The 26,798-nt window shown below is 37.6% G+C and overlaps 1 protein-coding gene and 1 long non-coding RNA gene across 2 annotated transcripts; one reads left to right on the forward strand and one right to left on the reverse strand.

Annotated features, from left to right (window-relative positions):
* The first annotated feature begins 3,402 nt into the window (after window positions 1–3,402).
* On the forward strand, window positions 3,403–26,273 carry scn4ba (sodium channel, voltage-gated, type IV, beta a). The gene is made up of 5 exons (XM_032545133.1): window positions 3,403–4,204; window positions 15,911–16,074; window positions 17,557–17,776; window positions 17,879–18,008; window positions 19,195–26,273. Exons 1-5 carry the CDS (start codon window positions 4,111–4,113, stop codon window positions 19,286–19,288), a joined length of 702 nt encoding a protein of 233 aa, XP_032401024.1. The 5' UTR covers window positions 3,403–4,110; the 3' UTR covers window positions 19,289–26,273.
* Window positions 11,179–14,562, reverse strand: LOC116707690 (uncharacterized). Its single transcript, XR_004336553.1, has 3 exons — window positions 14,359–14,562; window positions 13,725–14,227; window positions 11,179–11,828 (listed from the first exon to the last, which is right to left on the reverse strand). It is a non-coding gene; the product is annotated as an uncharacterized LOC116707690 (long non-coding RNA).
* Window positions 26,274–26,798: the final 525 nt, after the last annotated feature.

Raw genomic sequence — 26,798 nt, forward strand, 5'->3', positions numbered from 1 at the left:
CACGCTGCGCCTCCAAATATTAAATTAACATTAATGGCTGTCTTGTTGAGCTGGCCACTTCTTTCTTTGCAATGAGGAATGGTTGTTTACAGTGCAGGCCATTTCAGGTTACATCATAGCACCGTACCTGATGGGCAAACGTCAGAGAGTGGATTATGTGGAATTGTTTCTCAATAGCCGAGAGTTCAGATCCTCTGTACGAAACGAAGCGCAGAAAAAGGAGCTGATTTTTTGCCAGGTTGCAAAAGTATTAACTCCTGAACTTTTTTACATTTTGTCACTACCAAAACTTTAACATGCTATACACACAGAGCATTGTCTTTAGCTCTTTTGCTTAAAGAACCAAAAGAAAAATGGATGTAGTTCTGATGGAAGGGAAGGTGATATCATTACATCTAATCCATTGAAATCATGGAGCTCTTTGGTAGGTTTGCAGTTTTACCATATTCTTTGCATTTTCTGATGATGAATTGACAGTTTTCTGTGTTATTTTTAGATTTTGCAATATCATTTGCAATCGAATCCTGCCAGCCATCTGCTCCTTGTTAAATATAAATAAATAACTGTTCAAGTGTCATCAGCTCTATAAAGTCAGAGGTTTGTTGATTTTAAATATATATCTAGATTTAAATATTGATTGCTATATTTGTTTGCTCTTGACAAACAAATATATATAATATAATATATATATTTCATAGTGAGCCCTATATCGCGACCTTTCATGGTCTCGCTGCTTCACGGATTTGCATCGTGCATTGTGTTCTGCATTCTGATTGGCTAAACAGTCTCTCCGCTTCTTCTCTACCTGTGTGTCAACAACGTTGCGGTTTAATATGTACAAGTACGTAAAACAGCTTGCCAAATTTAACATAATTGATGGTGGCATGTCGGTTTATAAGAATCTTTTTGCCCGGAAGAAAAAAGAGCGACAAAAACTACCGATAACTATGTTCTTCTCTCGAAAAAACACACCTGCGCCGCGGGCTTTAGAAGAAAAAACCGCTACAGAGCGGAGTCAGGCTGCAGCGGCTCAGTCAGAAGAACAGTGAAATACACGTGAGTCACTACTTGTGCTACTGTACTTTGTTTTGTTTTTTTTCATAATCATTTTTTATTTTCTCCAGTTCTAATCCAATGACTCAGGTCGCGGTGGGGCGGCGCTGATCTCCGCAATTCGGGCACGGGAATCCGCCTTCAGTTCGTATTAAAATTATTATTTTACAGTACAGTAGTTATTTGTAAAAAAAAAAAAAAAAAAAGACAATTTTTATACAGTGCTTTTTTTGTTAAACAAATGTTTGGGCCTGTAAAAAGGTTTTGTTCTTTGGTTTCAATGTATTATGGAGTATTTCATTGTATAATAATTGTAAAAAAAAAATAAAATAAAGGTTACTACTTCGCGGATTTCGCCTATCATGGGTTCTTTTTGGAACGTAACTCCCGCGAAAAACGAGGGTTCACTGTAGTCAAGAATGGGGTATGGGTCGGTTTCTTAGCTTGGTATTTCCAGCTTTTGTTAATAGGTCTGTTTATGAGCCCCAGCTAGAGCCTTTTCTGCATCTTGCAAAAGAACAGGAGGGCTCCGTCTGTTTTTTTTTTTGAGGAGATTATTAATGGAAAAATTAGCACAGTTTCTCATTGTGGTTTTGTAAAACATTTGGGTTAATGGTTATGTACTGTGAATGTTGTGGGGAAAATAACTTGAATTACCACACAGGACTATAAGTTCCCTTTCTCCTTGCCCATACATGGAGGATTTTGCAAAATACCTTTTGAAAAATAACTAAAGATTCAAAATTTCCACTCCAAATAGGGTGGGAAAAAAAGACTTTCTGGAACTATTTTAAGAAAGCCAGTTTTGAGATTATTTTTATACATCAGAAAAAAGACCAGTAAATAGATACAAAACAAATTTTACTTGCCTAGTTTTAAAACTCTGAGCAAAGTTTGAAATCAGTGGTTGACAAACATAGCTAATTGAGAACCCAAGATTATGAAAAGAGAGGAAATAACAAGCTTTCCTTTTTCTGTATGCTGTAACGTTGTAGAGAGAAGGAGAGAGGTTGTATCACTAGCCAAAGGAAGTGGTGCAAAAGGTTAAAAGTATTAAAACCATTAGTCTACATAGATTATATAAAACATAAAACTCATTTGTTTACTGTTTGACATTATATCAGAATAAACTTTTCCTGTCAAAATGTAAGTTAGAATTTCCAAATTTGAAGAAAAGGATACAAAAAAAACATTGATTATTCCAACATCTAGAAAACAGAAATAAGTTCAGTATTCCCAACTTACCTAAAGCAGGAAAAGTTTAGCCTGATTCCATGTAAAACAATGAGAAAAAAAGTTTTGTGTCTGCTTTGACAGTACATGTACGCTGCAGATTTCAACTGTATTTGATTCAGGCTGTCCTTCATCTTGTGAGTAAACCCTCTTGCCAACTTCCAGTTAAATTTTACTTTTGATTCAAACTTGCTTTGAAATCAAAAGTAAATGAAAAGTTTTATCTTCATCGGCCTACTTACACGAGTGATTCTGGAAGGTTAATGACATTAGATCTTTCTTGTAGCCAATTCTAGAGATCTGAGGGGAGAGTAAGGTGGTGTAAATGTCAGATACTCTGACCAGATATGCTTACATTTTCTTTTTCACAGTAAATATTTCACATTGATTGTCAGTGATGAAAAAAAAATCTCTTTAACAAAGATGTGATTAGAAAGTCTCTTTCACTGTTGCCATGTTATTCAGATACATTTTAAGAATAGCTTTCAGTGATAACGGTGATTGTAGATCCATAGTTACATAGTGATAAACTGATTACACAAATATAAATTTATGTACTGTAGATTTATATGTAAAATTAAATTAATTCTTTGCTGGTAAATTCTATCTGGTGCCATCTTTAGCAGGGACTTCTTAGGCCAATTAGAGACAAAAGTAAAAAATTAGATGAAGATCAAATGAAAACTGCATGCTGACACTGGAAGAATCAGTGTTGTGCTGGTGTCTACCAATTATGAAAGTAAAAAATACAACTGAAGAGAGAAAAGAGAAACTGGAGATAAAACTTGATTTATTGTTTGAGAAAATGCCAGGTGACAAAATCAGAGCTTGCCAATGAATTATCCTGCCAACATAGGAGTACAGTAGAAGTGTGAAATGGGAGAAGCATGTAGGTGTAGCCATGAGTTAAGTGTCCAGCTAAAGGACTGGCGTGTTGTAAGGGAAAAGCACCCAGGTCACGTCCCACGGTGAGACCTGATTGAGCCTTACTCTGCAGGATGCGTACATGTGTGTGCCTCCATGTGGCAGCAGACGTCACCCCCTCACTCACACCGATTACTGTGTCCCCCTCCTTCTCTCTCTCTCTCTCTCTTGCTTTCTCCTCACCTCCATCTCTGCAGTAGCTATCTCTCTCTCTCTCTCTTGCTCATTTCTCTCTGTGCCGGCTTTCCGTGCACTTTCTGCTTTCCTACCCTCGCTGCTGGCTCTGCTCCAGCATCCCTCTGTGCCTCATGCGTGCTCTCCTCCACCCGTCCTGCAGCTTATGTTTCCCCCAGTGAGGTTTGCTGGCCAGGCTGCTTCTCTAGCTGTTGCTGCTGCTGGAGCAGAGGGGGCTACTTGATACTGCACTGTTAAGGCGCTGCTGCCGCCGCTCTGCCTCACGTCTCATTTCTGCCTGTTCCCTCACAGTGTGATTTCTTGGATTTTCAGCCCTCCCGACCAGCGGCAGAGGACAGAGAGGAGGGAGGGGAACAGACAGAGTCTCCTTGTTCTACTACTGCATTGTCCCGCCTGTCTTTTTCTTTTCCCTGGCTGCTGGAGAACAACTGGACAGAGGAGAGCTCTTCTCTTCAGTGCTTCCCATCTCTGCTCATTCCTGGGACAGGGTGCAGGGGAGGAGGAAAGAAGGAGGGACTGCTAACAGGAGTCCAGACTCTTGCTCTTAGCTGCACAGCTCAGTGTCCCACCTTGTTCTAGAGGCACATAAGTCCAACACAAAACCTATCACTGGTGGACAAGAAGGCAGCTTGTCAAGGACATACACTGTGGGCTTACAGAGGAACAGACGGGACCACAGTCAGACAGGCAGGTGGTGTCGGTGTCATGGCGTCAGTGGACAGCACCGGTTTGAGTGTCTCTGGTCGGCTGCGATCAGGGGATCTGCTCCACACTTGTCTTATACTTGTGCTACTGCTTGGTGAGTTGGACCCTACTCCCCTCTAAACATTTAAGTGACATGGTGTTCTTCTTTTCTAGACCTTTTTACTTTACACTAGAACATTATGTTTCTCTTTCTCTGTATTAGTGGATTCAGATCAAGTTACTCAACCAGTTTGACTTCCCTTAATTGATTAAATCAAACTTGGCAGTCTGTTCTTAACCCCCATAACATTTATTCAGTTTGTTTTGGCCTTGATGAAAGTGGGTGGGAGGTTCACTTTTGTTGCAATGTATAATTCTTCATTATTCTGTGCTCTGATGCTGTGGAAGATGATCAGGACAGGGAGATGAAGAACATAAAACTTTGAGTCTTATCTGAACTTGTACATGCTGGAATTTAGTTGCCGAACTGTATTACCGACTGACTAAAAGGTTATTTTTGTATGTCCTTAATTCACAAGTGCTACCTGGTGAATATAAGAAAAGGGAAGCTAACTTTCAATACGCAGTGGATGACTAAGTGCAATCATATTACTGGTAGTGACGTAGCGGTGCAGTGATGTTCTGAGTTTTTGTTCATCCCCACCCTGATTTTGTTTTACATGTCCACCAGTGACCCCTCATCCCTACATTTGAGATTTGAGGCAGGGCTTCTAGATCATAAAATATCTTATGATGACCTCATGAGGTAAAAACAGCCTTTAAAGATGGACTGACACAGCTGTGAAAATGAGAAGTTAAACCGTCTCAAACTAGCTGTTCATTTGTTTATGAAGTACTCTTAATTTTGCTGTTCTTAGGTAGGTATAACAACTGCCTAAAATCCCTCTCACTTCATAAAAACGTCAAGCCTTCTCAATTTTTGAAAATGTTTCATTAACATTACATCCCTATGCTCTGCTGTCCTACAGCACGTTCTGTTTATTGCAGTATGAACATAATTTATTCACGTAAGGGTTCTCTTTTTTTTTTTTTTTTTTTACAAAGTTTCAATGTTGTTGTGTTTTGTGAGAGAGCTAATCATTTTGCTATTTGGACTTGTTGTACCTTTGTGTCTTTCGTCACATCTGAGAAAGTTGGGTATGAAATTTGACTGACTACTGTGGGATGTTCCATAGCAAGCATGTGTCATACCCAGCAGAAGGATATTTTATACCTAGTTTAACAACCTCCAATTTGATGTTACTTTCTGAATTGTACTCAGAAATGTGTGTGGAATATATGGAAGTATATACATAGTTTGGTTAAAAGATACTTTCACCACCCAACCATCCATTCATATTTTTCCAGTTATCTGAGATCAGGTCGGGTCCCCAGCAACACAGTCTGACTTATTCTGTTATCCCAAGACATTCCCAGGTGAGAAGGAATACATATCTTGTCTTGTGTCTGTCCCATAGCATCCTCTTAGTGGGATAACCTCAAAAGGAGCGTGTCCAGAAGGCGTCCTGATAACATGCCTTAAACACTTCAACTGATTATTTTCAATGGGAAGGAGATGTGGTTCTACCTTGAGCTCCCTTCAGGCAATCAAACATCCTTTCCCCAACGCTTGGACCCTTTTTCTCAGATATGTTCACACTTGTACTATATGTTTTATTGCTTTACTCATTTATTTATTACTTTTTACCCATGTAATACAAATAACAGAGGAGTTACTGCAATAACCAAGTATTTTTAGTTTTAATATCTAAACCTAACTAAGCAAATCTCATTTTCTGAAATGGGATAGGAATTTTTTTTGAGGCTTAGATTTTTGAAAAAGTTTCAAATAATTAGACTGTGTTCATGTGTTTAGTAATATTTTGTCAAACTGTCACAACATTTTATCAGCACTTTGTACGTTTAAGAAAATAACATAAGTTTTTACTTTTTTACAAAAATAAATTATAAATAAAATATTCCAAATGTTTTGTACTAAAATAGATTACATTATCAGTATGAGTAGCTACACTATCTATGAGTAGCTAGACGTGTACAGTAAATGTGATCTACTACATGGCGGAGGTCGTTTGTGCAGATATATTACACTCTCGTAGTGTGTTGATGCGATGAGTAAATGTGAACTTACCCTGTCCAACACCAGTATTTCCAATTAAGCAAGTTACTTAGCTGCTGCTGCTGCTGCTGTAATGATTTTGCTCTGTCAGTCATTCATTTTGGTAAACTTTCACATCCATACCAATTCAGAGACTTCCCTCACACTGTACCACCTCCATTGCCTTTTATTCTCTGTTTGCTTATATTTTTCCTTGTCTTTCTCTCCTTTCCCAACATTCCTAGCACTTCTGCCTTTTCTCTCCCTCTCATAGAAGTATTAGTGTCCTCAGCCAGTTCTCTATGGGTTCACTCAGAAATACATTAACCCTTAAGTCTTTGGCCTACTTGAGGAAAAAAAAAAAACTCACCTTGATATTCAGTGAAGGACACATGCACATACACACAGACAGCTGCATTTCCTCCCACCAGTGATTCACATATTGATGTTTCCCAACTGGGACAAGTAGATACTTGATAGTGGGGCTAAAAATATCAAACATGCCAGGGTATATTACAAATGTGCACAAGCTCATGACTGTGAATATATGTACTGCCTGTTCACACACATGCAAGTACGATCAGACATACTGTACTAATCATGTAAGTCTAAAGGTGATATCAGCACAGACTCTGAATAAGGCAGGAGAGTGCGGCAAAGAGAAAGGGAACAAGGAGATAAATGATAGTGAAGAGCTCTGAAGCAACAGGGGCATGAAATCTATTTCTGAAGGGGTGGCACGCTTTTCACATATGTAAACGATAATGCTTCCACTTGATGATAAGGAAGAACTTATGTAAGACTTAAAAATTAGACTTTCGCTTGGTTTCTGATAGGTTTTCCCTCAAATAAAATTGCTTTTATTAATCATTGACTTCAAATCTGCTCCCAAGTCCTTTGCAAATAATTACTCCAAATGGAGAATTGCTCACAGCACATTTTAAAAGTGAGATCAGCTGCTAAGGGCTTTTTAATCATCTAAAGTCACTGACTTTACCTTCTCAGTATAATCTCCACCTTTTGTTTGTTAACAATTGTCAAGTTTTTAGTCTCTACAAAACACCTTAGCTTCTGCCCAAACTTGACAAGGCTTGCTCTCATCAAAGAAATCCAGGACCAACTCTTCTCAGTGTCATCTTTTTATTTTATTTCTCTTTTCTTTTCTTTTCTTTAAATCACTGTTCTTTCCAATACATGACACCTGAGCAGGTTGAAAACCTACAAACACACAAAGTACAAATTACTTTTTGAGTCATCAAAAGAAAATAAACAAAATGAACTACTTTCATAAATCCATTTTGTAAAGCCAGCAAGGTCCTCTGAATACAGATTTAAAGTTCAGTTCCTACCAGTGGTGTTCTGCAGGAGCTTGAAGATGAGGTCTTTGTTTGTAGAGATTATCTCAAACACAGGTGTGCTGAGTTGCTTTATAGGCTCCTGAAGGCCTGAGTGGGAGAGACGGGTGTGCTTGATTTTCTGTGAGCCACGTGCCAGCTGGGTGGAGATGGTATTGCACTCACACAACTACACCATTTGCTGTTTAACTTGACACCTCCCACTTGAGCTCCTGGTTTTTCGAACCCAAGGAGGTCACGCCTCTCTCTCTTCACCAGATCTTATCCTAACAGGATTTTCTTGTTCTTCTATTGGCAATAACACAACAATGCGTCTTACATCTCTGTGAAGTATTGTTGAAGGTATCTTCATTTGAAGTTTCTTCCTCATCTTCCTCGTTTGTCCTCCAGCTCTCACAAGTGGTACAGGGTAACTTGGATAAGTTCGTACATATACATCTCTTACAATCCCCTTCCCGTCACTGTTTACACTGATCACTCTGCCAAGTTTGTACTGACTTCTTAAAGCATTTTGGTCTGCAAGCCAAATAATGTCTCCGACAGCAACATTTCGCTTCTTTGAATGCCATTTACTTCTGACAAACAAATTTGGTCCAGCTAGTTGACTCCATTTTCTCCAAAATCTGTCCACTTCTGTTTGAATGAACTTTAATCTCTTGAGTGGATAACTTTTAAAGTCAAATCCACAGTTATCACTTTTTTGATCAGTTCTTCCAAGCAGCAGAGAGTTTGGTGTGATGTAGCTTATGCAATCTTCTCGACTTTGAGTTCTTGCATCAAATTGGTCTTTCATTAGCCAGATTAGCTGCCATATACAGGAATGTTTGAAATTCACTCCATGTAAAAACTCCATCTGATCCTAGATTGTGCAATGCTTGCTTGACTATCATTACAGCTGCTTCTGCTGCCCCATTCCTATGGGGGGAGTCTGCAGGGTGTATTTTCCAGCTCCATTCAGTTCCATGTTCCAAAGCTTCATGTTGAATTTGCTCTTTATTTAGTCGGTCCAAAAACAGATAAAGATCAACCAGGACAGGTTTAGCTCCAATAAAGTTTTTTCCGCCATCTGACCATAACTTCCTTGGATGTCCTCTTAAGGCTGTAAATCTTTGGTATGCTAACAAAAAGCCTTCACTTGACTGATCGCTTACAAGATCTGTGTGAATAGCTCTAGATGACATGCAACAGAAGATGATGCCCCACACTTTCAGTTTAACTCTTTTCCAGGCCTCATCCCTCACTTCATAAGGTCCAAATAGATCAATAGTAGTAAACTCAAATGGTCTGGCAGGCAGTGTTCGTTCTGGTGGAAGGTCACCCATTATCTGTTCACATCTTTTTGCCCTGATTTTCCGGCACGTCACACAGTTATCCACAACATTTTTAGCCAATCTTCTGCCTCTCACCACCCATGCTTTTTTCCTCATCTGCAGTAATGTTCCAGCAATGCCTTCATGATTTACTTCATGAGCTCCAAGAGCAACCAACATGGATACCCATGAGTCATAAGGTAAAATGGGAACAGCTCTTTTGTCTTCATTAAAGGATTGAATACGACCCCCACATACCTGAAGTCCAGAATCTTGTTCTTTAAACACAACTAGTCTGTTTAAAGTTGTGTCATGGAATGAGGTATTCTCTTGTGCAGCCAGAAAAACCTCTCAGTGCATTCTCACTCTTTAACACTAAGCCCGGGATGGATGGTTGATTGTTTGATGTCTGTTGAAATTTTTTCTTTCACTTTTCTGCCACTATGGTGACTTTCTAAAGTGAGTTTCCAGTTTTCAACAGCTTTTCTCACCCATGCAATAACTCTGACTAGTTTAAAAAGACTGCTGTATCTTCTCTCTTGAATTAACTGCTTGGCAATGAATGTAAGAGGTGAGATTTTGAGCTCCCTGTCCCTTTCTTTACACTTTGTAGCTTTTAGAGCATTCTTTGTCACCTCCTCATCACACAATTTTTCTTTAGTTTGCTTAGACTGTGCTCTAGTTATTACTGCTGAGAAAGCTTTTCTTTGGAGTTTTTCAACCCCTTCCTTTGCACTTATAGCAATGTCTTTGGCAGATCTTTTCAGCCACTGGTCAATAGGTTGCAACAAAAATTTTGGTCCATTTTGCCACTGTGAGTCCTCTTGGAGGTGCTCAGGACATGCTCCTCTTGATGTAATGTCTGCAACATTTAGCTCACCTGGAATCCACCACCAATCTGCGACAGGCCCAGTTTTCTGTATTTCACCAATTCTGTTAGCAAAGAAAGTTTGGTACCCATAGCTGTCACGCTGAATGGCTCCTAGCACAGTTTGGCTGTCTAGAAGATGGTACCAGCCTCCAATTTCATCCTACTGTGCTTTTCAACATACTTCCTCAGACGAGCTGCAAACACAGCACCACAAATTTCTGCTTTTACAGGTTCTCCTTTCTGGTCGAGTGGAGTAAGTTTTGCTTTGGATTCTACAAGTCTCACTTGGATCCCTTGCTCTGTCTCCCATCTGAAGTATAGAACTGCCCCATAACTTTTGTCACTCCCATCAGAGAAAGTTATTCCAATGGGCTTTCTAATCCAACTGATTGGTGTTAAACTCCTGTGAAATTTAATTTGGCCCAGGCGAACATACTCCTGGAACAATTCAATGGCTTCATTTCTTAGCCCATCAGAAAGTGGTTGATCCCAAGTATCACCTGCTTTGCCTGCAGTTCTGGTTTCTTGAAAAGCCTTTCTCACTAGAATGGCTCCTTTTTGTTTGGTGGGTGTGACTAGCCCAATGGGATCAAAAAGACTAGCTACTTGGCTAAGGAGTTCTCTCCTAGTGAGAGGATTTGGAGTATTTACTCTCACTTCTCCTTCTTCTAGGTTTTGTCCCATCTTCATTTTTTTCCTCCTTTTTGAGAAGTTAATTGATGTCATCACATATAATTTATCCTCCTCCACCAGATATCCCACTCCCAAAGCCTTATTATCATCCTCTTTCAACTGATTAGGGAGTGTAAGGATTTTGTCTCTGCTAGGTAAGGACATGTTTTGCCTCCCACTTTGACCTGATAGGACCCATGGTTTCAAACAGAATCCCCCAGCTTGTAAGATCTCTTCCACCTTCTTAATGTGTTTATGCAAAAGTTCTGGGTCATTGTCAGATGTTAAAATATCATCGACATAACAGTCTTCTTCCAGGATCCTACGCTCCTCTTTACAGCTGTCAAACATGGGCAGTTTTGCCGTCTCTCGCATTGCTACTTGGGCAATACATCCAGCAGGTCGATCCCCAATGTTAACTCTGGTAATGGCAAACTCACCGATCTCCTCTTCTGAGCCGTCTCTCCAGAGGAACCTGTGTAGATGTCTCTCCAGGTCCTCTAGCCAAACAGAGTTATACATTTTTTTAATGTCTCCCAGGGCAGCATGCAGTCCCCTTCTGAACCTGAGTAGAACAGCACGAATGGGATTTAAAACATCAGGACCTTTCAGCAGAATATCATTCATACTTAGACCTTCAAATCTTTGACTGCTGTTCCATACTAAACGCACAGGAGTGGTCACAGAATGAGGATTTGGCACCACCTGATGGTTTACATACCATACTGGTCCTTTCCAGTTGTTTAGAATGTCTTCTTTTAGTTTTATTGCTGCTTTTCTCTCCACCATTTCATGCACCTGGTTTGCATAGACAGTTTTCCATTCAGGCTCTTTATTTAATCGTCTTTCTGTTCTTAAGAAAGTTGATTCAACACTTTTCCTGTTATTGGGAAGACAAGCGGGTTCTACAATCCAAGGATACTTTGCATCCCAGTGGGAAGCATCACTGTGGTTATCTGCTTGCACATAGGTAAGACCTTGTTTAATTATTTCAAGTTCTTTCTCCTCCATTAATGTCATATCTTTCCCACCTGGTTGACATGTTCCGCAGCGACATCCACCACACTTTGGTTCACAAGCTGCTCCTATGCTCTCCCACTTCCACCAATCAATGAATTCTTTATTGGTAGTTGTGTTTTTGCTTTCTGCTTTAACTTCTTCGAAACTGCAGACTTCTTTATACTTTACAGCAGCAATGCGCATAGAACGAGCAAAGTGCGTTTCTGACCTGTGTGCTGCCACGTCGACGTCTTCACAAAGATCCGGATGAGCTCCTCCCACGGTCATGCCGAGTGGACTGTTCCATAGGACCAGGTCTCCAACAACCTTGACTCTTTGAGGGGCCAGTCTGCCTTCTCTGTGGCTTATTAGCAGCTCAATGGTATCTGGTCTTTTAAGGTCTTCCAGGCCAACATCTGGGAAAAACCTTTGCAGCTGCAGCGGTTGAATGACTTTATGCACTTTAGCAATTTCACTAAGTCCATAACAAATGAGTTGGTGAGCTTTCACTGTCCCTTTGGGGGTCTTAACTCTCACTCTTAACAGGTATCTCTTTGTTCTAACTTTGACATTCCCCCAACACCATGAACAACTAATGTTATGTTTTCACCTTCTAGGCTCAACCTTTTAGCTGCTTGATGAGTAATGTAATTAGTATCAGAAGCCAAGTCAATCAAAGTGCCTATTTTCTGGCCTGCGTTCATAGTGACTTCCAATAGCATTAGAATGACAGGTTGCTCTTTTAGTCCATATGACTCCATAAGCCCAGAGGCTTCACACTTTGTGTTTTTTGTTGAAGCAGTCACATTTGAAAAGGCTTTTCTGCATTCTTCTGCTAGTTCTGGTGAAAGTCCAGCTATGAATTTTTCCTGCTCTTCTGTCAGTCTATTTTCCCTTCTTGGTTTAACAGTCTCAACCTTTGTAAGCTCACCCTTTGGGCAAAGGAGAAAATGGTGATCTGAAAAGCTTCTTTTCTTACAATCTTTATTTCTACAAAGGTAAGTATTGATGCAATCAGCATCTCCATGCTTTCTCAAACACCTTTTGCATGTGTCCAACGTCTTTACAATGTTGAGCTTTTCAGGTAAATTCATTGCTTTGAACTGTTTGCAGAAGAATATTTTATCTCCATGTCTTGCGTCTCCACACACAATACAGACATGATTCTTTCTTGTGGATCGAGTAAAAGCATGCCGTTTCTCAAACTTCTTCTCAACCTTTTCACTCACTCCAAGTTGCTCCAATTTCTCTAGAACTTCCTCCTGTGTCTTTAAAAATTTGAGAAGACTATCAAAATGGTTATCTGGTGTAACTGCATTGGCAGGATTAACCATAAAAACTAGCCAGTCTCTCTTTATAACATCAGGTAGTTTACTCTCTAGAGATTTAATAACCAGAGGATTTTTCATTGCTCCAATGTTACCTAACTCTGTTAAGTCAGCTAGAGCCTTTTCAATTGCTTGAATAAGATCTATCACTTTCCTTGGCTGGTTTGCTTTCAGGGGTGGAGTCTTCTCAAGCTCTTCAATAATTTCTAAAGCAATGCTTAACTTGTCGCCATACCTATTTTCCATCACTCGGAACATATCTGCAGCAGTATCATAAGCAGACAGATGTAATTCATTACAGATTCTTTCATCCACACTATCCAACAACTGAAACTTTTTCACTTCCACTGAGCCACTTGGTTCTCCCTGCTTCTGCAGGCTTTCCCAGTCTTTTCTCCATCTGTGAAAGTTTCTTTTACAGCCATGAAATTTTGGTAGACAAATGGGTCTAATCTTTACACTGGGTGCAGGTTGAGCTAGTATAGGAAAAGACGTAAGGTCTGATTGAGCAGCATCTGATTTCCTCCTCTTCTCTGCAATTGTTTGTGCTATGGCAAACTGTGATTTTCTTCTTTGAAGTTTATTTTTCATCAATTTCATTTGTTTTACTCTGTCTTCTAAATTGTCCCTTTCTTCTACTGGAATCCACATTTCCCAGGTCAAAAAACTTTTAATAGATTCCTGGATCACATTCTCCACAAAGGACAGCTGCACTTCATATGCACTTTTGTTCACAGTTAAAACTTTTATGTCAGAAGCATCATTACATGCCTTCTCAGCCTCTTGAATTGCAGTATAGAGTTCATCCTGACCATATTTTTTCCACAAATTAGACTGAACTATTTGTTTGACTTCTTCTAATTTTAATTCACAGTCAATAATAGTCTTTTCCAAATCAGTTTTTTGCTGTTCATCAAGTTCATCAGCTTCATCTCCCACCTCTGCCAATAGTCCAGCTTTGTAATCATCATTTGAATCACTTACATGTCTGGCATCAGAAGTTAGCTTTTTAAACTCCTCTCGCAGTTCCATCTCTGTCATGTTGAAAGCTTTTCTGCTCAGGAAGTTTGCTTGCTTGGTGAAGGAAGACTTTGCCATCGTGCGATCCAGCTTTAATTGTTTCACTGACTTTCCAAACATTTCTTCAGCCATTGTGGGCTGTATAGATGAGATGACCTGATGTTCCTCCTTGAGTTGTTTCGTCGAAGCTCTTTTCTCAGGTCTTCACTTCCATCTGATCTTCAGTTGGTTTCCAACTGGTTCGAACTGGTTTCCAGCTGGTTTCTGTTGGTTTTCAACTGTCAAGTTTTTAGTCTCTACAAAACACCTTAGCTTCTGCCCAAACTTGACAAGGCTTGCTCTCATCAAAGAAATCCAGGACCAACTCTTCTCAGTGTCATCTTTTTATTTTATTTCTCTTTTCTTTTCTTGTCTTTTCTTTAAATCACTGTTCTTTCCAATACATGACACCTGAGCAGGTTGAAAACCTACAAACACACAAAGTACAAATTACTTTTTGAGTCATCAAAAGAAAATAAACAAAATGAACTACTTTCATAAATCCATTTTGTAAAGCCAGCAAGGTCCTCTGAATACAGATTTAAAGTTCAGTTCCTACCAGTGGTGTTCTGCAGGAGCTTGAAGATGAGGTCTTTGTTTGTAGAGATTATCTCAAACACAGGTGTGCTGAGTTGCTTTATAGGCTCCTGAAGGCCTGAGTGGGAGAGACGGGTGTGCTTGATTTTCTGTGAGCCACGTGCCAGCTGGGTGGAGATGGTATTGCACTCACACAACTACACCATTTGCTGTTTAACTTGACAACAATAATTTCAAAATCCTTATTTTGCGATATTCATAGGTATTGTTTCTTAGGCGACATGCTACAAAGTAGAACATGCACAGTGTAAACAGGTATTTTGTAATAATAAAACTCTAAGTGTGGTTTCAAACAAAAAATAGACAACACACACTATATTTAAGGTAAAGTAATTATATATTGACAAAATAATTTTTAGTAGTAACATTCATAAATTACACAGATTCCATTCATGAATAGAAGAGGAATCCCAAAAATCAATACCAATATGATGATTTAAAACATGTTATACAAGTTTATGCACAGGATGAAAAGACATCCAGACAACATGTTCTCTAAACATGTCCAAGAGCAACGTGATCCTGCACAGTTCAGTGTCGAGGACAGCATTTATAAATAGATCCATGAGAGTAGGAGAGACATCAGAGAAACAATCTGTCATACCAAAACCAACATAACATATCTGGCAAGACTTGAATGCCAACAGAGTTCACCCAGCGCTTTTGGAAATTAGAGAAAAAAAAAAAACAAAAGCTAAACACCACAGTACCATAGGACATCAGCATAAATTTGTTTGCAGTTAATTCCTATTTCGGGGATTCTGATTGCTCATTTTTATGTCACTCCTGCAAGTTAGCATAATACACACCTTGACAAAAAGGTGGTCAGTATTCCCTCCAGCAATCCACGTCTATAGCAGCATAAGTGGATTCCACATTTTCTGCTCTCAATAGGCAAGCTCTTTGAAGTTTCCACCATTATGGGAGAGGATGTTTGGATTTTGTGATTTCATTGCAGCTGTTGAACAAGTTCACATTAAGGGTGTTAAACAACACATCTTCACAGTAAGCTGTAAACATATCTTCTTTTGTGTGGCTTTCACTTCTAAGAGTGTATTTTGATTTTCTCTTTGAATTTAATCACCTTATTATCTCATGTCATATTGTCTCCATTTTATGACTGTTAATTTAATTCTTGTTTAGTTTGTCACTGTGCAAAGCAGTTTGGGATGTACAGTTTTCAGAAGTGTGAAATAATATGACATGTGTTTTAAAAAAAAGTTTATTTAAAATTAAACATTTAATATTACTTTGAGGATTTGTTGGAATAAAAGTTTCTGGTGAGTTGGTTGCTAGACCCTGGTTAGTATTAGTTATAGATAAAGAAATGTAGGTTGTGAAAAAATGTGAATCAATCTAAAACATTTAAAAATGTAGTACACAATGTGGGGTTTTTATACTCCAATAGCGATTCATACTTCCTTTTTTTTTTCTTCTATGGTTAAGTTTAGTACTAATCAAACTCTATCTTAAGATATTGTTCTCTGAATGTTGTGTTTCTGTTTGTCGTTCAGGTGCTTGGGGAGTTGGTGGATTGGAGGTTTCCACGGGTAAAGTTTCCTCAATAGAAGCAATGAATGGCTCCACAGTTCTGCTGCCCTGCACTTACTCATCTTGCATTGGCATCAAAAACCTCTACTTCAACTGGAAATACAATGACAATGGAACTTTTTTAAAGGTATAACTAAAGATTATATGTACGTACAACCACTCAAAGTAAAAACTGCTTTTAAACTGAGACAGAACTGAAACTACAGGTCTGTTTTCGGCAAACACGTGAAAGTTGATTGCCTTGGAAATGTTTTTACTGCCTTTAACCACTTCTCTATGTTGTTTCTGCCTTACAACTAAATGTAGAACTGAACTTGGCTTTGACTAGACCAGGCCTTTAAAACATAGTACTCCATTTTGTTTTTTTGTTTTTTTCTTTGCCTTCAAAAATATGGATATATTTACTACCATCAATAATCCTTTAAATTTTAACCTCATGTTCTAGATCTCAGTTATGTAATAATCACCACAACCTAATGCCACAACCAGACATGTCAAAATAAAATTATTTTACTGGGGAAGTAGATAGTGCCACATGAGTTATTGTCCTTTTTTAATTTTGAGCTCTGTTTATTGCAGTGGCTGTCTTGAAGACACCTTTCTAAAATGCCAAGCAATACGTAGTAAATCATTTCAAACCCTTTTTTTGTATGTAATGTGACACTTATTCTGTACAAATCATCTGACGAACAATCTATTTGCTCAATCTCATTTCCCAAGTCCAAACATCCTTAAAGCAGAAGTGTCCAAAGTAAATCCATAAAGACTGGTATCCTGCATGTTTTCGTTCTCTCCTTGCTTCAACACCCTGGCCGTACTGAGACAACTAAAACATGACGGATACCGGCCCTTGCAGACAGACTTTGGACGTCCCGGTCTTAAAGTAATATTTTAATGATCCACATTGTAATTAATTTTCAACATTTAATCCTCTCACACCTACCACTAATAGTAATGAATCCGATTCACCCAAAATAAAGGTCAGCCTATGTTGTGCTTGTATGTTTACATTTTGTATCATTAGCTGAAGACTAGAGATTACAAGAAAACAATCACAACAACAGACAAAGACATGATTATTTATTTTGTCATTACATGGACACACACAGAGTAGTTTTGATATTTGAGAAAACATAGTGTTTTTATACAGAAAATAAAATTATTGTTTTTTAAAGTTATGGTTCCCCTTTTGTCCGTTTTGCGATCTGAGAGTCCAGCCTGTCTCTACCTGTAACATGTTCAAATCTTTCTAAAAGAACATTGTGATTGACTGTGTCCAAAGCAACACTGAGATCTAACAAGCAATTTTTATCAATTCTCTTCCAACAAATGTATTTGTTTATCATTGACTTGCACACAATAATTGTCATTTTATACAAGGGGAATATTTTGAAATGGTTTACCATGCCCTTTTTGTTGTATCACAAAAGCAGGCATTTTAAAATACCTGTTTATACTTTTAAGTATTTCTTTAACCAGAATTCATGTTTACGTTTTAAGTTGTAATATGCAAGAAACAATGCCAAGAAAACTTTAATTTTTTTTACAGTACGTGGAAATAAAGTGGATAACCTATGCTTTTTGTCTAAGTAGATGTTTATGTGTACAGTTGTGTGAAGCAGAGATTCCCACGGAGAAAGTGGAGCCAAAGGTCCATGTTTTCCATGAACGTGTTGAGTTTGTTGGCTCCTCAAAGACAAACAACATCTCTATCTTGTTGTGGAACATAACTTTTGAGGATGAAGGGGAATACACCTGTTTTGCCAGAAACCCAAAAGAGAAGAACCGCAACCACAGTGCTATCTTCACGCTTATAGTGGTCGACCAAAGTATGTGAAACATGTAGTGAGGTGCATACACCTGGAACACATAAATAAAGTTGTATCTATGACTTATAGAGTTAATGCCATTCTTTCTCTTGCTCTTTACAGTGAAGGAGGTCGACAATACATTGACAGTCATTATTGTCTCAGTTCTGGGTGGAGTCATTGGTTTAGTTATCCTCATCATGGTAATAAAGGCAGTGGTCCTTCATGTTCTACACAAGGGTAATGAGAAGACGTGAGTATAACACTAACTAGAGTCCACTACTTTGCAAAACTCCACTTTTGTATGTTGTCACATTACTACCTCAAACTTGATTTTTCAGTTTATTTTCTTGTGGGTTTATATCTGGCTAACACAAAGTAGCACCTAATTAGAAGAAGGAAGAAGAAAAATAAAAAGTTTTCAAAGGTATTGTGCATATATTCAGCACATGAGCCAATCTTTGTAGTCCCACTGTTTAACTTTAATTGTAGTTGCAAGTCTTTTGCCTTTTTCCCCTCGGGCAGCTGCATCAAGGCCTAAAAGTTTGCCTTTTGTCTTTTGTCTCTGCCAGCTTTGCACATGTAGATTTCTTTTTAGAAAAACCTCAAACACTGTGAAATAGGATGGAGAGTATCTCCAACCATCCATCGGTTGTCTCCTGCTGATCTGGGGCCGGATCACAGAGGCAGCAGCCTAAGCAGAGAAAGGCTGCTGCCTCTCATCCTAAGCATCAGCCGGGGAATCCTGAGGCGTTCACTGACCAGCAGAGAAATATAGTCCGTCAAGCATGTTCTGGGTCTTCCTACCTCGGGCAGCTGCATCAAGGCCTAATAGTTTTCATATACATAGATTGGCTGCTCTTTCTCTACACCATGCATCGCCCCGACTGGGCCGCTCTAACACCTACATTAGTTTTTAACTATCCATTGTGGTTTCAGCAGTATGTCTTTTGTCATTGTCTGCTGGTAGGTGAACCCATGCTGTCCCTGTTCCAAGTGTTTCGGAGTGCTAACCAAACTTTATGTCAGGATCTTGGGTTCTTAGAGTTGGTTTGGGTTTTGTAGTTTCTGTGATCTTTAGTTCCTTTTCTTTGATTAGATCAGCCATGTTTCTATTTATATTTGGTTCAGTCCTGTCCACGTGATTGTAGTTTTATTAGGTGTCTTTCTTGTGTAGTCCTTTCTTAGTTTACTTTTATGTTTCTTATGTTTAGTCATTCTTTAATGTTAGATTAAATTCCTAGTCCCCAATGTGCCTTCCCTCACTCCCCTGTGTCACTTCCTCTTCTCTGACTCCCTTCACACCTGGAACCCATTAGCTCATCATTAATTTATTCTATCTCTACCTTCCTAGTCGTTGTTTTCAATGCAAAAGAAAAAGAATAAAGCCTTAATATCATGCTTGTCTTTTAACTTTTGCTTCTTTCTCTCTTCTGTAGTAAAGAGTGCCTGGTGAGCTCCTCAGGGAACGACAATACAGAAAATGGACTTTCAGGAGCCAAAGCTGACAACAAAGCTACACCAAAGGCTTAAGTGTAATGTAATGATTGTATGTTTGTAAATATGTTAGAGGATTATACATGCTGAAAGAAAAATGCTCTTATCAATGGACTGTTTTATCCTACTAGAATCTAAATAATGCAACTTCTGAATATCTATTTTAAATTGTGCTTGAGATTTGGGTAGTGTAGACTGTGCAAGAAGCTGGATCACTCTGTATCTATTGTGAAAGCCCAATAGGCACACAGTGTGGTGCCTGTTCTATAACTCATCTGTATATTACTGAACCCAAAGTTTGAGAGGTTTTAGTTATGGTTGTCTGTAATTGTAGAATTGCCCATTCCATTACTACTTTTATCCACCACATCTTAAGCTAGTAATCTGTTTAAATTATCATCATTTATATTATCACATTATAGCCACAGACATGGATTAAACTGTTAGTTTGAATTTATACCTTTTAATTTAAATTCATACTTGAATCCAGACAAAACTAACCAACACAGTCCACAAATCTGCTGGTGTTTAATCTATAAGTCATAAATAAAAAGAAACCTTTCTCAATCATTAGCAAAAATAATAAATGAAGCGATACATGTACATTACTGCCATAAATGTTGTTAGCATTAATTTGATATTTTGCAACTGACTGAGAGTTTGAAACCATAACTTTCTGTGCCAGTGAGTAATGGGGCAACTGCACATTTTTCTTCGGTTTTTCATGTTTACAACCAGGGGCAGGCGAGATCCACATTGATTTGCTTCACTAATGAGAGTGAAAGATTGACAGTATATCTGGCTAATCACTGTGGACAGCTCTTCTTGTGGGACAGAATGATCCAGTTGAGCACAGCTTTTAAGGTTTTGGTTTGGATAAACACTGGTGCCTGTTCTGCTTTTGCTCCCTCTGCTGATGGGAGGATAAAACTCATTAGCATCATAAAATTCCCCAAACCCTCCAAGACAATCCTGAGAGTACCATGCTCCCCATAGAGACGAATGAATTTAATCCTGCTGCTTCTAATACTCAATGCAATTTTGGCATGTGTGCATTTTGTATATTCTCACATGAGCGTATGCTGCACCATTACACACCAACAATAGTTTGTGTTTCATTTAGCATTTCCAAAACCGGCTTAATTGCTGAAATAAACACTTTACACCAATTTAGGGTTACTTAAATTGTGAGAAGTCACTTATCCCCCCCTTTTCTGTAAAACATCAGCCTATTGGAGGAGTGTAAGATGTTATTTTGGTTAGTTGATCTACATTTTTTCAGTCTGGATTCCAGCTTTTAAAAAACCTAAACAAAACATCTTTAAAATGCATTGCACAGCAGAAATTATTATTGAAATTCCAGTAAAAAGAAGGTCACTGAAAAACAATCTTAAAACTATCAAGTCATACAGTTAAAACATAGTTATTGTTCCCGTTTCATAGAGAAGTTATATAAACTTTTTTTATGTTCTGAAAGGAATTTATAATCATACCACAGGGCCTGTGGGTGGTTTACTAAGAAAAAATAACATTCTATTTAGAGTTAACACATTAACAGAAGCAAGATAGTATCTGGTGTCCATGAGAGTATGTGGGATCTGATGTGCACCAGATACTTTCGTTCGCACCAGATAGGGGAGCCCCAGTAGGAGCTTCTTAAAGAGACAGAAGCCAATTTCAAGGTGTCAGATTGTAAAGTCAAATTTCTTTTAAGTCATGTTTGATATATACAGCATTTTTATAACAACTGAAGGTAACACATCTACTTGATTGTGCTATAAAATGTTACTATATGCCTGGAGAGTACATAATAAAAGATAATAACAGAATAGAGAAAATTTGGGCTACAACTGTCACCATAAACACTAAATTATTTTTGTACAGTTTCACTGATTGGAGTAAATGTAAATAAGCATAAGCACAGGCGAGTGAGTTGGAGAAGAAAGCAATTACACTTTTCAGTTTTGCAAGTTTTTAGTTTTTTATTATCCAGCTTGAAAATTGTTTTATTTTTATAAATAATTTTGGTAGAGTGACATGTAATCTATAAATATAGTAAGAATGCAATAACCAAAGTACATGATGCACTTTCTGTATATTATTTAAATCAGAGGAGGTGGCTCCACTGTAGGCTACATCAAAACTTGGTATACGTTTGACAAAAGTCTTGTAGTAGAGTGACTGTCCTCTCTTAGTTTACTGGGTATGAAATTTTAGTCATTCAATGTTTACAGTATTTACACAAAAATTTGAAACACTGTCTAATCACTTTTATTAATAACAGAAAATAACAAGTACAGTGTATCCTCTTCTAAAAAATAATACAACATATTGGTAGTTAAGGTTTATTGTTTTTACAATTTGATTTTGATAGACACAATTAAGCAAAAATATTGAAGAACTATTTTTAATATTTTATACCAGTTCCACAGTAGTTATTCAGCTAATTATGTTATCTTAGTTTGGCTTTCTGCTTTGGCAGCGACCCTGGAGTACGTTTCTTAACAGACCCGGGTCTTGTAACGTGAGTGATAGGCGTCACTACTTTTGTTCCTGGAAACAGAAATGATTCATTTAGCCATATTTTTCTTTCATGTATGCAACAGAAAAATGTAGAAACTTTAATTTAGCTAGCTGACTGTCAGTGCACAGATGGGAGAATGGCAGTGCTGTGATACTTTATGCACCATAAAGCCGTTTTAAGGACCCTAAACCATAAGAACAGTATGATGGATAATTTTAGTAGTTATGAAACTTTCACTTTTTGAAAAACTAGATATAGTTTGATATTCATAAACAGCCCATGTGTCTAGCATATTCCACATTTCAGAATAGTCAGTAAGTTTCATTGGTCAGGTACTTTAAAGTTTGGGCACTGAACATCACAAGAGGTTTCCTTTTAGGTTGTAATTATTATGTAATTAGTATCCAGTAAAATTGTAAAATTTTAGCAACTTTTGATGCTAAGTAGTTTGAAAAGTAAAAAACACAGAAATGCAAAAATGCATGCTGGAGCATGTCTTCGTAAAGTAACATTGACAAAATTCCTATGAAACTGCACAGTCAATAAAATCTCCATTTCCCCCATTTCAAGGTTACCATAGCAAAACATTGTGTTGAAAGAATTTAGGAAACCAGAGAATCTATTTTTTTCTTTCAGATTTACAGCTTGAGGTCACTGCTCTGCAGCAGGCAGACTTGACCTGCTGAACACACATTCAAAACTTCAGCAACTGAAGGTCACATGCCTACAGAAATCCATCCACACAAAGACTTGCATGCTCCTAGCCACTTTAATACTACAAGATTGTAGACCGGCCTTTCAAAGAAAAAAATCATGCACTTTATTAAAGCAAAATGCAACTTTGTACAAAGTTATAAATGATGTTTATAATTTTTCCCCACATTGTATTATTTGATTTGATCATTTTGAATTCTTCATTTGTACCAGTTTTTTGCTCTCTTTTATGAGAGTGCCGCTCTTGCTTTCAATGGAAGCCATAAGGCAGACATCAGATTATGCAATAACCTGTTGTAAGGCACTTTATTGATGTGTCTGGACAGCCAGGCAGAGCTCTGTCTGTCCTCGGCATATCTCATTGCACCAATGTGTATATCGATACCACACAAATGCATTTTCATCTAATGTTCTGGTATTAGCATCAAATAGCTTGATTGATTTGTGCTAGATAAAGGAAACTGCATTCCATTTACACTTAGCATTAAATTCACTGTGCAGATTTAAAATTTGCAATTAGCCTCAAAGCCATAAAAAGTTATAAAAACAAACCTTCTTATTGTTTATTGTGGAATTGGCATGAATTAAGATCTAATTGAACTGTGCTTCATGTACAGCTGCCAAGTAAATGGCTTCAAAAGAACTGATGAAAATCTGATCCCATATACTTACATACTTTAACGCCACACAAAGCAGCCAATGTCCTGCTCTTGATATTATGAATGGATTGCAATTATCTGTTTCACTTATCAGAAGCCCATGTTGCTGAAGCAGTTAGCATTATTAATATCCAACTCAGTCTTGTAGTACGCCATTGACAAGATCCTGTTTGGCAATGTGCAATGCTGTATATTAAGAGGACCTTTTGTTGTGAATGTCTTGAGGAGACAGATGTGTTCACTTGAATACCATCTGGATAAATGTGTCTCTTACTTTCCTAAATTAGTTCAGGCAATCAGATTTCATTCAGCAACTGCATGCAACACAAATGCTTCAAGCACATGAGACGCGACAGGGTTAAACAAAAATGGTTTGGATTATCCCTCACTTGGCAGTTTTAAGTGCAAACTGTCTTTAGGTTGGAATTATTTTGCTTGGTGTAAATGGAAAGGAGAATGGTTGATATTCCTGAAGCAGTGATTAGTTGGATGTAACCAAATACTGCAAAAATTGTGCAGTTCTGTATGTAACAGTGTCCTTAATATGCTCTAAAATGTGAATGTTATGGATGTAGCGATGCTCTACTGACACACATACTAACATCCAGGCACAATTGTAAAACCCTTCCTTTACAGATCCCTCAAAAAAATAAGGTGCATATCTACATCCAATGTCTTCGTGCAGGTGAAAGCAATACTGGGGAGTTGGTGTGTTTGTTAGTGTTAGTTTACCCGATATGTCTTAACCTCTCATTAGCATTATGGATACAGTACTTGTTTTCACAAAAAAATACTGTTGTTCTATTTTTTATTTCATTTAGGGTTTCTGCAAGTTAAGGATTCTTGCTGGTGCAAAATGTAATTATTGGATAAAATAAGGGGTAAAACAAAGAGCAAGTGAAAGCAGTAATGTGAGCACAAATTTAGAAAATAACTGAACAATTTCAGACTTGTAAAAAATAATCTGGATTTATTTATTTTTTTACTTTTTAAGGATCAAAATTCAGATTATTAAATTTGAAACTTTTGTGACCTGCTGAAACCCTGTAATCTTTAACCTTCATTGTGTGTCTTCTCGAATGAAGACTACTGGCTCCAGAAAACATGACCAAAATCTGCCCGTTATTCTGGACTTGTTTGTTTCATGTACACAATAATATTTTTAGAGTGGTGCTCGGATTTAGCCAGACAAAATTACACGCCTTGCTTTAAAATTAGTTCTGATTGTCAAAGAGCAGCCTCTATGTCTGTGGACTTTGTATCAACCTCCACGCTAATATAAGCAAAGTTATTTTGTTTTCTCATCCTGTTTTTGTATTCATCTTGGTACTTTGAGGTGTTTTCTCTTCTCCTCTGAGAAACATCTGCTCTGACAACAGAATAACTCTGTATGTCAACGACCTCCTCATATTGACTGCTGCAGTCCAGATAGTATTTGTTCAAAATTCCACCTCTGCAGTGGTGTAACAGAGCACAGAAAAAAAAGGGAAAAAAAACGATTGCCACCTCGTGGCAGAAAAATGCATAACATATCTCCCCTGAACGGCAAGCCAATGTGATATGCCAGGTGCATTTAGTGTATCTCAATTTGCAAAATTAGGATTGCAGCATGTAAAAAAGCGGTCATTTATAGTGCAAGCTGAAATATATGTTTAATTATCTATGTGATAAGATCATGGACTACTTCCACCACACTACACAGATATCCACAGTGTTGCATTTATTGCTATTGCTTTGTGTAATAATTCGAGTTAGAGCAAGAGACCCATTACTTTTTTTATAATAAATTAAAGGAATATTCACATTTAATAAGTTTAAAAAGATGTCTAAGTTTACAGAAAAACCATTTAATAATACAGACATCAGTTTCTGCAAATGTTGGACAATTGGCAAACTGCTGCCATTTGACAGCTAAGAGTGAGAAATGAAAATTTGTAGACACCCTGGGGTCAGTGTTATGAGTTCTGAGTGGCCACTATAATTCCTTAGGGTTAGTATTGCTCTTACTGCCAGAGCAGCTGAAACTCGTACTGCCAGTCCAAGAGTCTCACGTCTGCTGTTGTTGCATCACTATTCCTACAACACAACTCTCAAACTACGTAGTTAAAAACCCACAGTAACACTGTCAGCTTCCGTATTGTATTACAAATATTGCTCAGTACAAACTGCTGCAGTATGAGCAGGTGAAAGTCTCACTGCCACGCCAAACATCTGACGTCTAATTCTCTGCCTCCCACATTCCAGTCCAGAGCTGCAACGGTTTGTGAGTTAATCCATTGGTGAATTGCAGGAAAAAAGGAAACTGCCAAATATTTTAATTTGTGTTTTAAAACTTTGAGAAAATTAAGAAAAAAATATTTTTCACGGTTTAGTAATGTCACTTTTATTTGTGACTCTTCCACAAACCTATTTATTATATAAGGGTGAAAATATTTAGTAATGTCTATTCTGTTTTGATAAGCTGTAATTGGCATTTTAGTCTGTTTTTGGACATTTAAAAGACCAAAAAGAGTAAGACAAAGGTAAATAAATAGTACAGTAGTTGTACGTTGCAACTCTATTCCACAAAGATTAAAAGATTAAATCATTGATCTAATTATGGCTTAAAACATAATAACAATTTGCTCTTGCTTTAAGAGTATCATAAATGGAAAAGAAAAATATTAACTTTTGTAAAAAAAAAAAATAATAATAATGATAATAATAATAACAAAAGGAGAAACACACAGACCAAGGCAAGCTAGCTCAATGTATAAAAAAACAAGCACATACTTAAACTGACCAATTCCCCTTTTCAGACAGCAGCTCTAAATTTTGGACTTCTTTAAAATCTTTTACATATCTATCTGAAAACAACAGTTTCATATATTCACATGAGACCAAACACCTTGTAGAAATGTTAGAACTTAGGTGTATAGCTTGAAATTTGTTCATAGTTTAACACATGTAAGCAAAGCAAATCTGCAACTCTGTACTCCTGGGTCAACTTTCCTGTGAATGTTCAGCTGTTTGTCTTTGTGACCATGTTGCTCATGCTCCCTTCATGACTATGCACCTCAGCGTTTTGACTTTAAAGTAATACAAGCTGAAAATTATAATAAAAACTAAATATAATAATAAAACACTCTGGAGTACAGTGTGGCTTTATTTTGTGTGATTTTCTTTTCAGTCTTCCAATAACCTTTCATGAGGTTATTGGAAAAAGAAATCAAATTAAAGAGGATTTACAGCATATATTCCAAATATGTTGGTTTTCTTCTTGCAAACAGCTTTAAAAAGGTGCGTATGTAACCATAATAAGATTCTTGCAACAGCACAAATGTAGGAGTACAATTGTACGGTGACATCAGCTTTTTTATTCTGTGCCCTACGATTATGTTCTCAATTCATAAAGACCAACTCTTTCACAGTGAAAAGCAGAGCTATTTGTTAAGAAATAGCTTTACTTTTTTCTAACAGTAATCGTTGAACAAAGCTGCCGATCTAATTTGTTTATTGGAATTGTGCACTTGCTCAGTTTTTTTTGGCTATTTCCCTACAGTTTACTTTTCCCTAAAATGCTTCAGAACTTGTGACTTAAATTATTGCAGAAAAAAAGTAAATTCCTCTACAGATTTGTGTACAATTGACTGTACACAAATTTGTACAT

Source organism: Xiphophorus hellerii, chromosome 18 (genome assembly GCF_003331165.1).
Source record: "Xiphophorus hellerii strain 12219 chromosome 18, Xiphophorus_hellerii-4.1, whole genome shotgun sequence".
In the NCBI taxonomy this organism is placed as follows: Eukaryota; Metazoa; Chordata; class Actinopteri; order Cyprinodontiformes; family Poeciliidae; genus Xiphophorus; species Xiphophorus hellerii.